This window comes from Pagrus major, chromosome 2, assembly GCF_040436345.1.
Source record: "Pagrus major chromosome 2, Pma_NU_1.0".
Taxonomy (NCBI): Eukaryota; Metazoa; Chordata; class Actinopteri; order Spariformes; family Sparidae; genus Pagrus; species Pagrus major.
In genome coordinates, this window is record NC_133216.1 from 20,466,923 (window position 1) to 20,481,821 (window position 14,899).

At 42.7% G+C, this 14,899-nt stretch overlaps 1 protein-coding gene across 3 annotated transcripts; it reads right to left on the reverse strand.

The window, feature by feature from the left end:
- Positions 1–602: 602 nt before the first annotated feature.
- Positions 603–12,763, reverse strand: zbtb38 (zinc finger and BTB domain containing 38). 3 transcript variants are annotated; one of them, XM_073482589.1, is made up of 2 exons: positions 12,605–12,763; positions 603–4,959 (listed from the first exon to the last, which is right to left on the reverse strand). In XM_073482589.1, the coding sequence occupies exon 2, from the start codon at positions 4,957–4,959 to the stop codon at positions 1,312–1,314; it is 3,648 nt and encodes a 1,215-aa protein (XP_073338690.1). In that variant the 5' UTR covers positions 12,605–12,763; the 3' UTR covers positions 603–1,311. The 3 variants fall into 3 exon arrangements, with proteins under 3 accessions (XP_073338690.1, XP_073338684.1, XP_073338697.1); XM_073482583.1 differs by lacking the exon at positions 12,605–12,763 and adding an exon at positions 11,797–12,150; XM_073482596.1 differs by lacking the exon at positions 12,605–12,763 and adding an exon at positions 8,632–8,679.
- Positions 12,764–14,899: the final 2,136 nt, after the last annotated feature.

Here is a 14,899-nt window from a genome sequence, read left to right on the forward strand (position 1 = left end):
CCCTGATGCCATTAGCTATGTTTCCAAATTATTAATAATAATAGGTAATCTTCTATTAAATGACACGCCACATTGAAATTTGGGGAAAATGTTGTCTCCATGGCATAATCGTGGCATAATCAGTGTGTAGCAGCACCTTATAGCCAAAATGTATGATTCATCTGTGACATCACTTGACCAGTCTTAGAAAGAAGCAAAGAATTTAGAAACATCTGGAAATTGAGTCTCGGGGCCCGACTCTACATGCAGATGCAGTTTGTGTGGAGGAACGAGGGGATGAATGAATTTCTCAGATGGGCTGCAGGTCCCTGAAGGACCTGGAGGAGCAGAAAGCCACCATGTGGCTTTATACTTACGAAAATGTTTGCTGTGGAACAGGTTTTGTGACTATTTAAATCTCGCTATTTAAAATGTCCCTCTTAAAAATCTTTTTAAAAAAACAAAAAAACACTTCTCTGCATGCCTTTTAGGGATTCTGTCTTATCATCAGTAAATGTGCTTATCAGTCAGTCTAACGTGTTGGTCAGTGGTTAGTAAATACTGTGATAGTCATAGCATTTATCATATCTCTAACCAGGCTGAAGGAGGACAGGATGCAACTGTTTAGAATATCAACAACATTTATTTAAATAGTTTTACACGTTTTATACATAAACACACAAAAGTAGTAACTTTAATCTCAATGGTGCCATGTGTTAATTATAAATTAGAATCATATCAATGGTGCTTAAATTGAGTTATCAAAGTATTTAACCAACAGATTAGCATAGTCTAACTATAAAGTGCAACTTATCAATGCCAGTTACAGTAACTGAATGGGAGATTCAGAAATGTGTAAAATTCATATTGTTTTTCTTCCCAGACATGTTTTTGAAAAAAGTGAAGATGTAACCACACGAGGCAGCGCTTCAGTTGTCGAACACATTCTACCCCTGTTCTGAAATTGCACACCGTTCGTAGCATCGTTACCAACATTCATATATTTTCTTGAGGTTACCGTCATGTCACTGAGGCTGCCGTATATGCATAGACAATGGACAAAGTACAGTCTGTGTCAGAGGGTCCTATATTATCCAAAAAACAACTTCTACAAAGGTGAAAAATCACTCATTCATCAAGATAAGGAGGGAATAAATTGCCGCATACACTGATATCAGATCCTTTTGTTTAGTGTCGTCCATTCAAAACATTTTATTGAGCTCAACTGCAAAGACAACATTACAACTCTTAGATCTCTTAACCGACGCAGTGGCTTGAAGTCGAGCTTCAATGTCTCTTCTGCCTATTGTTTGCCACAGTCCTCGAAGGGCTTTAAAAAAATGGCTCCTCTTTGCACATCCATTTATCTGGCTTGTGCATAGCAATGTGTGTGCCTTTAGCTTCAGAGTCATTTCTCCTGAACAGTTTAAAGGGCTTCTCACAATCATTGTGATTGGTCGTTCTTGGGCCCATCAAAAAATCCTTGTTGCCGTCATTGCCTCTGTCACGGGATTGCTTTTTTGGGATGAGATGCATAGAGTGATGTGCATTGAGCCTTTTTTTCTGCACTTTCTGTTTCACCTTTGAGGACAGCAATGGGTCAGTGCAGGGTGACAGTGGACTTTTAATGTTGGAGTAGGACATGTCTTGGTATGTCGTCAAAGACATAAAGTCAGTTGTATCCTCAATTTTAGGCTTAATTTTATCAATGGAAAAACCTCCTCCTTCCAGCCTTTCACTTTTTATGTCTGGGCTCCCTTGATTGTCACTGTCTTCTGTCTTGATGGTGTCTTGTTTATTGTCTTCACTCAGGTGTTCTGAGTATTTAGAACATGGTGTGAAGTTGTCATAATTATATCCCTCCTCATTCGTCTCCTGGTGTTTTTTCTCATGGCTTCTCTTGGTGGCAAGGTAGAGAAAACGCTGGGGACAGAAAGAGCAGCGATACTTCTTCTCTGGGTTCGGGCTCCGGGGTGTATTATCGAAGCAGGAGCCATTTTCCATACAGTTGTTGCAGATGTAATCACCACCGGCAGGTACTTCACCAGGGGGACCTTGTTTACCACATGTTCGGCAGAAACATGGGTGGGAACCGATAACATGAGCTTTGAGACCGGTCTCTGTGATAAAAGAGCTGTCACAGATGTCACAGTTGTAGGTGGCCCTGGGGCTGGGGTTCCTGTTAAGACCACGTTTCGCCTCTGCACTAACACCTGAGATGCTCTCGTCTGTCAGCCAACTACTTTTGTCAAGGTGGGCTTCACCGGCAGCAGTTCTGTCTCCAGATGTTTCGGGATAACGGTGAAACAAACCTTTTCTGTGCTTGAATCTCAACTTCTTCCTTTTCTTTTTAGCTTTGTAAGAATAGTAGGGACGCCAAAGCATATCAGCTGTGTCACAGTCATTGGGATCTTCGTATGTCTCTGTCTCTGTGGCGGCAGTGACTTCTGGTCTGAGGCGGAGTCTGGGGCTCTCTGAGTTTTCCCTTGTTGGAGGGCACTCACTCTCCTCCACACTCAGTTGTCTGATTCTCCTTTTCTTTCTGGGGAAGAGCTTAGATCCTTTGATTTGTCGGCGGATGATGGCTTCATTGCCTATTTTCACTGTTATCTGACAGAGAGGCATGGCAGCACCATCCACAGATGGGCCCGGGCATGCGGGTTTGGCAATGTATGTTTCTGTCTTTGCCCCCACCATCTTATCGCGCACCAGATTCTCTGTGCTTGATTGGAGTATCTCCTTGGTCATTTCCTCAACTCTCTTTGCTGAAGCTGATAGCTCACTTAACTTTTTAACGTTGTTCAAAGAGTTTAAGAATGGCACATTATGACTGATGTGCTCTGAGTTACTTAGATCTGAAGGATCATCCACTGCAGCAGACTCTGTATTGGGTTGAAAAGAGAAGTTGATGAAGGATGAATCTCTATTCTCCCCCTCTTTTCTTGTGCCTCTCTGAATGTCCGATTCACTGTTCAGACTTTGATCAATATCTTGGTCACATGGCTTGTCAAAGCTGATGCGAGGCATGACAGGTGCCACCATCTTTGTTGTTGCCATGAATGTCAGAGGGAATGGAGCGGTATCAGGGTGGCTGATCAGACCATTTTCTTCAAAAGGAGGGATGAGAGAGTTGCTGTCTAGTGGAGCTTGGTCCCCTCTCTCAACACTCTCTGAATATGTCTGACTGTACGTCTTGTATTGTCTCTTTCTAAACTTCATAGGCAGAAGCCTGTAGAGTTTGATTGGATAAACGCTGGCTTTCAGCCCACCGTTGGCAGATTTTTTCTTAACAGCTAGACTGGGATCAATGCCGTGAAAAGACTTCTGATGGTTCTTTAAGATATAATATGTCATGAATGTCTCGAGGCAGAAAATGCACTGATAGCGGCGTTCACCTGTGTGCCAGATTTCATGCTTAGTACGGTACTCTGCCAAGGCAAACACTTTATTACAGTAATGACAGGGATAGGCCCTCTGCCAGGAATGTACATTCTCGTGCCTCTTCAGACTGGATAGGGTGACATAGACCCTTTTACACACACTACAGTTGTATCTCCTCTGACTGCCACCTGGCCTCAGTACCCTCTCACTTTGTGGAGGCTCTGATTGGTCCACATGAAGGGGCTCCTCGGTGTAAGGTGTAGAGAGGTCATCAGAGGGAATCTGTGTCGTGATGCTTTCCATGTCCGGCATGTCGTCCGATTGGACCTCTTTGGTTGATAAGTCAGTAGCATCTAGTTTAGGCGGGCCTCTTGCAACTCTGGGACAGACCTGCTCATGGTTGCGTAGTCGTTTGAGGTGTATGAACTTCCTGTGACAAAACTTACAAAACAAATGACTGACAAAACGCTTTTTATGTACCTCTGAGTGAATGGTGAGAAGAGCTTTATTTGTGAATATCTCTGGACAGTGCTCACATCCGTAGATTGAAATACTTTCTTCCGGGTGAGGTGAAAGGGTTGGTGGACCTAACTCCACTGGAACATTGTCAGTGGCTACAGGAAGCCCAGGGTCTATACTTCTGTCTGTTTCTGCCTCTGAAAAAAGTGGAGGTGGTGTCATGGCTGCAGTGGGTGCTGCAGAAACACCATCAGGTAATGTGGGGGTTATTGCATTTGGTGTATCTGTTTGTGGTTCAGCTGGTGTTGGAAGTATACTTCTACCCAAAGCGCCTCTCAGCCTGTGGCGCTTTTTAAGCGGGCCTGCGTTCCTGTAAATGAGTTGCTTTGGCTGTGATATTGCTGGCTTACAGACCTTCTTGTTGTCCCACTGACTGCTGTCCTTGCCTTCAGTAGATTTGCTTACTGCATATGAGTGCTCTGAGAGGGCTTGGGTTGTCTCATTGCTCCCATTGAGGCAAGAGGTTGTGGGGCAACTTGATGGGAGCTGTCCCGCATCTGGTGACTGCCTCTCCCCATCGGTTTGAACCAGAGGGGTGAAAAGATTGTTCCCAGGACACACTTCAGTGATAGAAAAGGCATTGGTGATGCGTGGCCCTTTTGCACTGTCTATCTCGTCAGGCCTGGGAGCTTCTTTCTTTGTTTTTTTAGACAATGGGGCTGTGCTGGGGTCTGTGTATTTCACACATTCATCCTGCCTCTCTTGTTCGGCAAGCTTCTCTAAAAAAGGAATCCCGAGTCTTTTTCCAGCTGCCACTAGCCCCCCTGTGTCCACTGCACCAGGTGATGTCACCTTTGAGCAGTAGATAAAGTTGAGAATACTGGCGAACACCTCAGACTTCAGGTCCATCAGCTCCAGCACTTGGCTCGAGCTCCATGTCTCAGGAGTTGTCAGAGCGTTCCTGAAGTACCCGCTGCAGGCTGCCAGGATGTTCCTGTGGGCCCGAAACTTAACATCTTCCACCACGATGGTAACATCACAGAAGAGGCCTTGGGAGCGCTGCTCGTTGAGTTTGCTCAGCACAGTGTGAGGGTGAGCACTATCCATCAGGTTCTGAGTGCATGGGGACACCACAGTCATCTAAATAAAGAAGAGAAGAAATATCAGGTTATTACAAAATGGTGGATCTGGATGATATTGTAAAAAATAATCCAGAAGATGTGTGTACATTTTGTATTTGAAAATATTTTAGCTCTTCTAGTGTTATTACACTAGATGGCAGTAATGTCCTGACAGATGAGCTCCATTGCCAACAGTCTGGTCAACAGCTCTGGTGAGTCAAGGCATCATAATCTCCATCCTGTTTCATTAAAAAAAATCCCTGCATAGGGTTAGGGTTAGTTTAAACCTTCATGAATGGGTCACATACTGAGTTTAGGACAGACTGTAGGATCATCAAAAGATAATCTATTATAAATTGTGAAACCTTATGGAACCGATTCAGACTTCTGCCACCGCTATCTAAAAGTCTTTCCCCATCTTTTGTTTTCCTGTATCCTATTCTTGCTTCCCTAGAAGCAACCTTTATTCTCTCCTAAAGGCTAAATAAGGCATTGTTTAAAGCTTGTCTCATTCTATTATTGTAGGAAAGACCTCACTGATGGACTAATAAATACATTGTTTTGATGAAGGATGGGTCTCGGCCCAGAATAGACCCACATTAACTTCTGGATAAAGGGATGGATTCAGGATTTTTTCTGACTTTCTTTAACATTATGCATTTTTTGACATTTTGGTTAATTTCTCAGGTAATAACATGCATGGATCTTGCTGAAAAAAATAGGCATATTTAGCTGGCTGGTATCTATACGTGAGTACAGAAGGGGAGAGTTGGGCCTTGATGGAGGTATTGATTGCCATTCTAGTTTTGAGTAATGACTTTATGTTTGAAAGGGTGTTATTTAAAATCCCAGCTATTAAAAATTATGTGGGAAGGCATGTTGACTCTACTAATGATACTGTTGGTACTGCAAGAAAACATTTTAAGTCAAAGGACACTAAATTTTTGCCAAACATGTTGCCTCTGACCTATAATTGTAGTGTGAAGGTTGCGCTTCAAAAGGTTTTTTGATATAGTGACCGAATGCTCGATGTCTTAATAACTTCCTATATGCAACGGCTTTTGGTCTGCCCACTCATTTCTTTTCTGTTCCGCTGATCATTTTCTCTGTGGATTAACTAGTTTCTTTCATACATGGATATTCTTGTTATGACCGCCCCAGGTAGGCTATGAACTAATCCCAGAACAAAGCCACGAGAGGATTCCCATCTTTCTAAGAACAACAGCTTTACCCTTAATGTGAGTGGTCTTGAATTGCACCTAGTAAAATATGCTGCAGGTCCCTCAGTCATACATTTTTTTGTTATTATTACTCATTATAATTCAATTTTGGTGGTGATCTATTTGGTGTGCTACCGCAGCTCTGCATTAGCTCCAGTTCAGTCGTCTAGGTTAATGTGAAAATGACATGCAGACAGTTACGCACTGATGACTCATACATTCCCTTCTTCGGTTGTTTGTCGGTCGGCAGTAGAGAGGCACCCTTTTACTTTCCTTACGTACAGTTTTTGTCAACTTTAACAACAGGGAACAGTTAATTGATGCCTCATGAGTGAAATGGCTGCCAGGAAGTTCCACTGATGTAATGTAATGTAGCACGGCAAGTACAGTGATCACTGCCGTGAAACATAGAAACAATAACATTTTTAACCTATTCAAAGAAGCTGCTGTATAAATAACATCATAATACTATATCTGAGGGACACACATCTTCCAGTTGTTACACCTGGGCACACACTTCTGTACTGTTTATACAGGCGAAACAGATTTCTGGTCAGAGGAATTACATAGTTTTTGTGTATCGACAAAGCAGCATTTGTGGATTCGTTTGATTTTGACAGTAAACTAGTATAATCTACAATCTGCAACCCCTAGAGGAAGTTAAAGTTCATTCATCCTCACTTGGAAAGAGGATGTATCACTCAGAATGTTGTTCTAATAGTGGCAAACTGATATCAGTCAGTGTGGTTTGAGTCCATACTGAGTCATTTAGCATGCCTCATGTAGCATGCTGACTGTACCCGCTAAGACTCACTCAGCTTGTTCTTGTAAGTGATGAATCATTGCACCTGCATCGCTATTAATTAAATATCCAATTTAAGATCAGAGACAAGTTGGTTCTTGATATTACTGTTATTTTTTCCACCTTGACTCAAAGTCATACAGTGACTTTGCTATTTAGCATGAGACCATGACTTCCTTTCCTCCAGAGATGCTTTGTCTATCTGCTGCCCTGGAGGCACCATGATTATATTTTGTGTCTCTCCCTCACGTGTTCTTTGTTCTTTGTTCTTTGCTCTTACATCATTAAAAACAGAAGAAGACTTTAATTTATCCTGATCCATATGAGATTTAGTCAGTGCAAAGTATATCACAGTCAAGTTAGATAAAATTAACAGGCAATGTTTATCATTATTATGTTTATAATGTTTATCAGGGATGAGTCTTGACAAATGTAACAACTGATTTGAGCTGGAAATGTCTTAATGTTCTTAATCCAGAAGTCTTACGTCAATTAATTATCCTGTGATCTAAGAGAAAACAAAAATCATTTCAATCAATTTTCTCAGGAAATCTGCCTCTTGTCTTCTTGATATAACAGAATAAATTAACCTGTAATCACCAGAAAACAAGCGTTGTTATCTCGATATAAAGAAATAATTAACTTGCTCTCGAGATGAGAGCATTTTTAAAAAAATGCAAACATGGCTGCTCTTGGCTTCCGTAGAGATCTAACTTTGTTTCGTGGTTTGCTTATTTTTTTGTCGTCGGCATCACGCATCATTTGTAACTTTTCAAGGTAACAGATTTACAGTATTTTTTGTTAAACTCCAAAGCGGTTTAGGTAATTTAATGGTGATGTAATTTTTTATTTGTTTTTTCCTCTAATTTCCAGTTTCACGTTCGTGCAACAAATGCAATATGGCCGCCGTTCTTTAAGCCTCTCAGGCAGCTGAAAACACAACCAGCCTCCTGCCTTCTTTCTCAGACAGGCCTCCGTTGTCATGGCAACATGCTATGGCGCAGCACTTATTGGGATTCAGCTGGATGGCAAGTGACCGTGTTAGCTGTCCGGATATTCGGTCCCCTCTCTCCCACAAACATCCTGCCCTCTCTGAGAACCTACAACACACAGCAGTCTGCAGAGCAATCGAGGTTTGCTTTGTCTCCGCTTTAATGTACTTTGTGTATGTGTATCGGTCTGTGTGTCTTTGTCTGCAGGAGAAATGCTACCCAAAGGACTTTCTCATCTGATAACAGCAAGTGATGTGCCACCGTTTTTGTACTAATTTCTCAGTTGGTGCAGCTCACAGAAACAGTTTCATCTTTTCTTTTTTGTTGTCATTTTACTTTACCACTTTCACTTTTAACAATTTATACTAATTGTTGTGGTTTTTTGCCACCACATGCTGAGCGGAAATTTTGAATTTGTCATCAGTGCTTATGATTTTGCCACACCCAGCCTTCTTTTACCTTCAGAGCTCATGTGAAATATTTTTTTAAGTCTCCACTTGTAAAATAAAAATCCCCACATGCTAAACCACAAACCAAGAAATGACAGTGTAGCATACAGACAGTCTTGTCAAACAAAGAGCGAAATATCAAAGCAAAAGACACTTCACGCACCTCTGCAAAGCGTACTTCCGCAACAAAACAGGTTATAAATTGAGGGGAAACCATGCAAAACATACCTTAGTAAATCAGAGAAAACGATGCAGGGCGAACAGGAAACAGTGTCGTGCAGTATCCCTTTTCTACAGCCCTCAACATACCCAACTATACATGAATAACAGTTTCGTGAGGGCAAGGCGAAAGTAGTTTTTTTTCTATGATGGTCGCTGAACGGTGGTGTTGTCAGAAGCAGAGCTTCTTCTGACGTCTTTCTTCCTCTCCCTCCCTCTCTGTGTGCAGATCTCTCAAGCTCCAACGTCCTTCGCCTCTGTCCATGCAGCCCAGGTCCTGGGCTAGATCTGCCCTGCCCTCCTCTGACTGTCCCTCTTCTGTCTTGCTACAGCTATAGGAATAACTCGCAGTTACTCACAGCTGTACAGCATGTAGCTAAACCGGAGTATGGGTCTGCCTTTGTGCTAGCTGGGCAACTGAAGCGTTTGCTCTGGAGCCACTGAGCAGGAAACGGCAACTTTTATTAAGCATGGCAGAGGGCTGTAGGGAGAGCGGAGAGATGCTGGGTGCTACATCACACACGAGCTCTGTAGTCGATGCTACAGCCAGAGAGAACACTCAGCTGCATTGCTGGTAGCAGCGTAGAGTGAGGAGTGCAACAAATGCCGTATTAAACCTCCCCAGCACCACACCAACTAGATCCCGATGCATCGATGTTGACCAAAAGCACAAACGTCTTTTGCATGAAGCAGAATTATCTGTATAGAACATGCACCTTGAATACATAACGCTACACCATCTGTTTCAGGCTTGTGCACACAGACTCTGTCTGTGCAGCAGTATATTACACCAAAGCCCTCCGTCCGTGCTTACGCAGTCACTGTGGTTAGGTAATGCAGAAGCCGAGAGAAGATGGCAGAGTCTGCTGTCCTATTGTGCATCACAGCAGTCACAGGACAGATGTTCATCGATGGACATCGATGCGCTCTCTCACATTTGCAGCAAGCGTGCAAACTGATTGCAAGGCTGAGGGGGAAGAGAGAGTCCTGCTATCAGTGGGGACTCTCGGTATACCTATATAGAGGCTGCTGATTGATGCAAAAGCAGCAGATGCGTCAGCACTGCAGACAGGGGGGAGGGGAGGAAGCTGAACCCGACATGGCACTGTGAGCCTCTCGCTAGCCTCTGAGCACGGAAGCAGCTCTTTTATTTACACAACTCAGTGCAGTCATATGACTGTGTGGGTCCTCTCCTCATGCTGGCTGAGACCCACTTAAAACCAGTTTCAGTGCCATTTAATTGTATGTACTGTTGAGTTCAAAAGACAAAGTAGCAGGTGACATATCATTATGCATGCACTCATTGCCCTAAAGGAATGAAACGTGCTGTTCAAGGAGTGTTTGTGCTTTCGTCTCTTGAAATACCATCAGTACTCACACAAAATCTTAGCTGCTGTATTGTCCTTTTCCCTTTTCTGTCTTTGATATATCACATTATGTAGGTTTAATGAACACACAATTAACCACAGACTCAGTGGTCTACTTTTGGTGCTGACAGCCTGCTTACTTGAGGGCCCCATAAATTAGCCTGAGGGACCAGCCAGTGTACCAGTCTGTCAGGTAATTAAACCTTAAAATGTGTGTGACACTGGGCCATGTTGGTGTGACACCTAAAAACAAAAAAAGAGACAACAATCCAAGTGGCTAAAGTCGCTGCAGTACAAACCCTCTGTAATTGGAGCCAGAAAATCTAAATTTGGGAAACTAAGAGGGAGTCTGGCAGAGTATGTGGCAGCCACCACAGCAGACTGTGATTTCCAAAGACTCCTGTCGGTTAAAAAGACCCAAATTCACAGCAAAGACACAACAAGACTGTGGACAAAATTATGTTTTTTTCAATTGACTGCAGTATATTTTCAGTTTTCTGTGAGGCAGTGTCTAAAATCTAGACCAGTCGTTCCATCAGTGGCATTTAAAGAGAATATGTGAACATTTTTATCTCTGGAGCATTTTTAGTTTGTGTCCTCATTTCAAGTCCTCTGCAGTAGCTTCAGTGACTTGAAGTGAATGCTGGTTTTGATTGGGGGCAGACCATCAGGATTACTTCTTTGTGTCCATCTTATAGTCTTCACGAGAGCACAAAACAATTGCTAATTTGTATGAACCGTATGTCTTACAAATGCGTGTAGAATGAAATGCCGCTGTGGCTTTTTAATCATTTTTAACATAAAATTTTACCATAGTGGACCATTTTTAACTTCCGAGCCATCAGTAATATTTTCTATAGTTGGGCAGTTTACAGGGTTGGGAATAGGGTTGTTCTGATACCGTACTAGAATCTGAAATGCCTCTGACACGAGCTAAAAGTCTTAATCGGTATTGTCGAGTACGTGAACAATTACCCCCGAGAGTGGACCCTGTTTCTTCACAGCAGCGTCTCGTGTCGGCAAGTTCGCGTATTATTTAGGACCGATATTTGTGCTCTTTCTCAGTTATGACCGACTATCAAATTAGGTTTTGAAGATATTTCTGTGGCAGTCATTCCCTGTCTTTTACAAAGGGTTCAACCTGAGCCAGGCTGTACAACAGTGACAGCAATCATATCACATCATACCTATTCTAGATACATCTGTAATTTTGGACAATAAGGTTTATTGTTAAATTAATGGTAAATATCTTGGCTCTGTTACATATCTTAGTCACAAATCATTGCAAAAATGTGTGTTTATCAGCCAATATATCAATATCTGAATTTTTCATTCCCCAATATCGCTTTTGGCACCGGCCCCAAAAATCCAGTACCAGTGAGGCTCTAATGTTAATGACATAATTGGGAAAATGTCCTTCTCAGTCTCAAGTTAAATGTGGAATCAAAACTGCAAATTAAATCAAATGTACTGCCCAGACTTAAAGCACTTAGATATTAATCTGAAGAGTGGATCATATGAAGTATTATGTAAGCAGCATTTTGTCACCAGCTCTTCAGATCACAGCTAGGATGCATTAAAAAAAAACCATGACAAAGTTTACCGGCCTCTGTGCCTCTGATGCTCAGTAAACTCAGCCTCGGCCTGTAGAGACTCTCATCAGCAGAGAGGCACAGACTGTAGTACAAGGCTGAGTAGGCCTCATCCTCATTCTCAAAGCATTCACGCTCTTAGCATACAAAGACACTCATCCCTGGTAGCACTTAGGTTGCCGCCTTAACAAGCACTCGTACTTGGACTTGCCTACCAAAATGTTTCTGTGCAGACGGTCCTGCTGGGCCTGTCTCTGCCGCTGTGGATGTCTCTCCGCTGTTTGTTTAGAAGCAGGAAAGGCTACCGTTCTCCCTTTGGCCTAGATTAGGCCTTCACTATCTTCCTTCTTCACTGCTGTCTGGATGTTGCCTGTGGACTATGGTTCTGGCAGAGGTTCCTTGTTCCTGCTGTGTAGAGTTGCCTTCTGGAGGCTGCTGCGTCACTCCCGCTGCATCACTGACCCATAAAGAGGAGCTGAGAAGGAGGGGTGGCGTGGTGAATGTGTGGAGGCAAGAGATAAGCAGAAAACAACCGCCACTGCTCCAGCAAACAAATGGATGAGGCTTCCGCTCTGCCACAGTTGGGGCCTAGTTGCTGCTGTGGTATTCAGGAAGTGGGTCGGGAGACAGATCCTTTATTGTTACGTAATGAATATTTTTCCTCCCAGACCAGACTCAGCTGAGAAGGCGGTATCCAGTGTTCAGAGGCTAATAATAGGCCATAGTACCTACCCGTCAGGGCTGTATGCGGTCATGTCAGATCATTCCAACACCCGGCTATCATTCAGGCAGAAGATTATTTAATAATGAGGGGAGTTTTGTTGTTGTTTGTTGTTGTGACCTGCTTTTTAACATGTGCTGGTAAAACAACATATTTGAATGAACTCATGTTTGTGTTTCTATTTTGTGACAATAACAAGGACAATACTAGTGTGTAGCTGTTTTGTTAACATTCATTGTACCATATGTTCTTTCTGGTCCACTAAGGTACCTGTTAGAAACAGAAAAAAAGACAGTGCATACCTTTTGTCTTACGTTACTGGTTTCAGGTGAGGTCGCACCGGTGAGGCAGACGCCCTTACAGACGTATCTGTACAAGGTTTCAATCCAGAATAAGTGCGTTGTACTCTTTAGGCCTGGATATGGTAACCAGAATTACACTTGTTTTGCACACGTTACCCAAGGGTTTATTTGCTTGATCCTCCTCCTCCCAGCATCTGACTCTAGTTTTCACTGCCATGTTGCTCCCTCTGCTGGCTGCACACATGAACACAGCACAGAGACCACATACAAACGCAGGCTGACTGTAGGCAGAGGCAGCGTCGGGTGCCGAGGGCCTTCAGCAGAGGGCGCAAGAACAGTCCACTGGCAAATGTAAACAGGAAGTACAACATGAAATTGAACATTTGCCTCCATATGTTGACTCCGGTTGCTCTAACTGGCAATAGACAAGTTTTTTTATTTGACATTATGAAGTAAAAATGGATGGGACAGTTTAATGGCTACAGAATAATGAAACCATCTGCGTTTACATCGGTTCCCTGGAAACTTTGCTTCCACTCTACAATTTTGTCTGCCACCGGGCACGAAATCTTCCAGGGAAAAGGAAGGTTAACAGGCGAGCCAGTCAGGTTAGCAGCCTGGCACCATTTCTGATTGCTTTCACAGCTCTATTATAGACTAAACGATTGGATAAACTCACGTTTTGTGCTGTGATGTTGTTATTTGAGGCTCGGAGGAAAACGGGAACAAACCAGTTGTCTGTTGCCATCGAGTTGTTGTACGTTTTAACAGTGTGAATGAGTTTGTGAGCAGTTTGCTCGGTTGTCTTTATGTTGCACGTGAGGCCCTGTGAGTGTGTTTTTGTTGCAGTGTCTGGTTTGATGCAGCAGTTCACTTAATCCAACACAGATGTCTCCTATGGAAAGAATCCTGAACCTTAAGTATTCATGTTTTTGTTATAAGCCTTTTTTATTATGTTTTAGCAGTTTATCATTCAGGAAACACAATGTTACACTACATGCTGTATTATACAGAGGATTGCAGCGATATGCCTCTTTCAAGATATAACAGGGTATGAAAATGGATGATAATTACACCATGTACGTTTGCTTATCTGCAGTATTGAATTCTACTGTATTAGTGTTATAATAAAGCATTTATTCAGCAAAAAAATCCTTGTTTTCTTTCCTTTAAAGGTCATTGTAACTGATGATGATGATAATAATAACAATAATGTAATGATCTATACTGAGATGTCTGTCATACCGTGAAAATCTCTAACCATTGCAGCCCGGATCATACAGTATGCTAATTAAATGTACAAGTAACATTACTCAGTGTACACTCCCTGCAGCATGAATAACTTGCAAGTGAGAATTACTAGCATCTATCCACTGAATGCTGCTGGTAATTGTTGCCATCCAAAGTGTAACAAGAAAACGGCGATGCATCAAAATACTGATTTGTATTGAAGAATATTCCACACTCTTAAAGGTGCGATGTGTAAGATATAGTGTTTTAGTTAAAACGTTAGAAAAATGAGGCTGTGTTCATTCAGTCTGGTGTCTAGCCATATTGATTGGGAGGCTGCTGAGCTCTGTTGCCTGTGGTGTAAACACACCAACACTCTCACCTGTGATTAAGGTTAAAGTGAACTAGCTGCACGGCTAACTGAGCTTACTACCTACAGTGACTTCAGCCAAAGATTGGCCACAGCGAAGGGTGTAGTGAGCAACAGTTTGCGGTTACTCTGGTGAAATGCCGCCCTCTGTTTGTTCTTTACACTCAATCTTTACACATTGCACCTTTAAACCAATGGAATAAACATCTTTGTAGATCACATATCTCAACTCTAAACCACAAAAAAAGATCTTCCACCAGCCCATGGCATTTGCTAGGCCCTCCATGTCACAGGTAAACTCAGCACACCGAATCCTCACAGTCAGCTCCCAAACGTCTCAGGATCGCAGAGCTGGTACAGTCCAACAACAAAACACAATGCAGATGTAGAGGTGTACAGTGTAGAAATACAACAAAGCACAAACATACATGCCAGAGAGAGAAAGAATAATAGAGAGTTATACACCACGTCTGTGCCATCGGATAGAGACAATACTGTACTTTTGTAAACTCGTGTTACGAGGCTCTCACCTTTCTGGATCTCTGTGAAACCTGTGCCAGCAGGGTTAGGGTACCGGATCCTGAGCAATATGTCATCAGATCAAGCGCTCCAGGTGATCAAACTTTCCCTGACAAAGTGATCCAGGAGAGACACATCAGAAAAGAAAAGAAGCAATCATAGATTTCCATTAAATC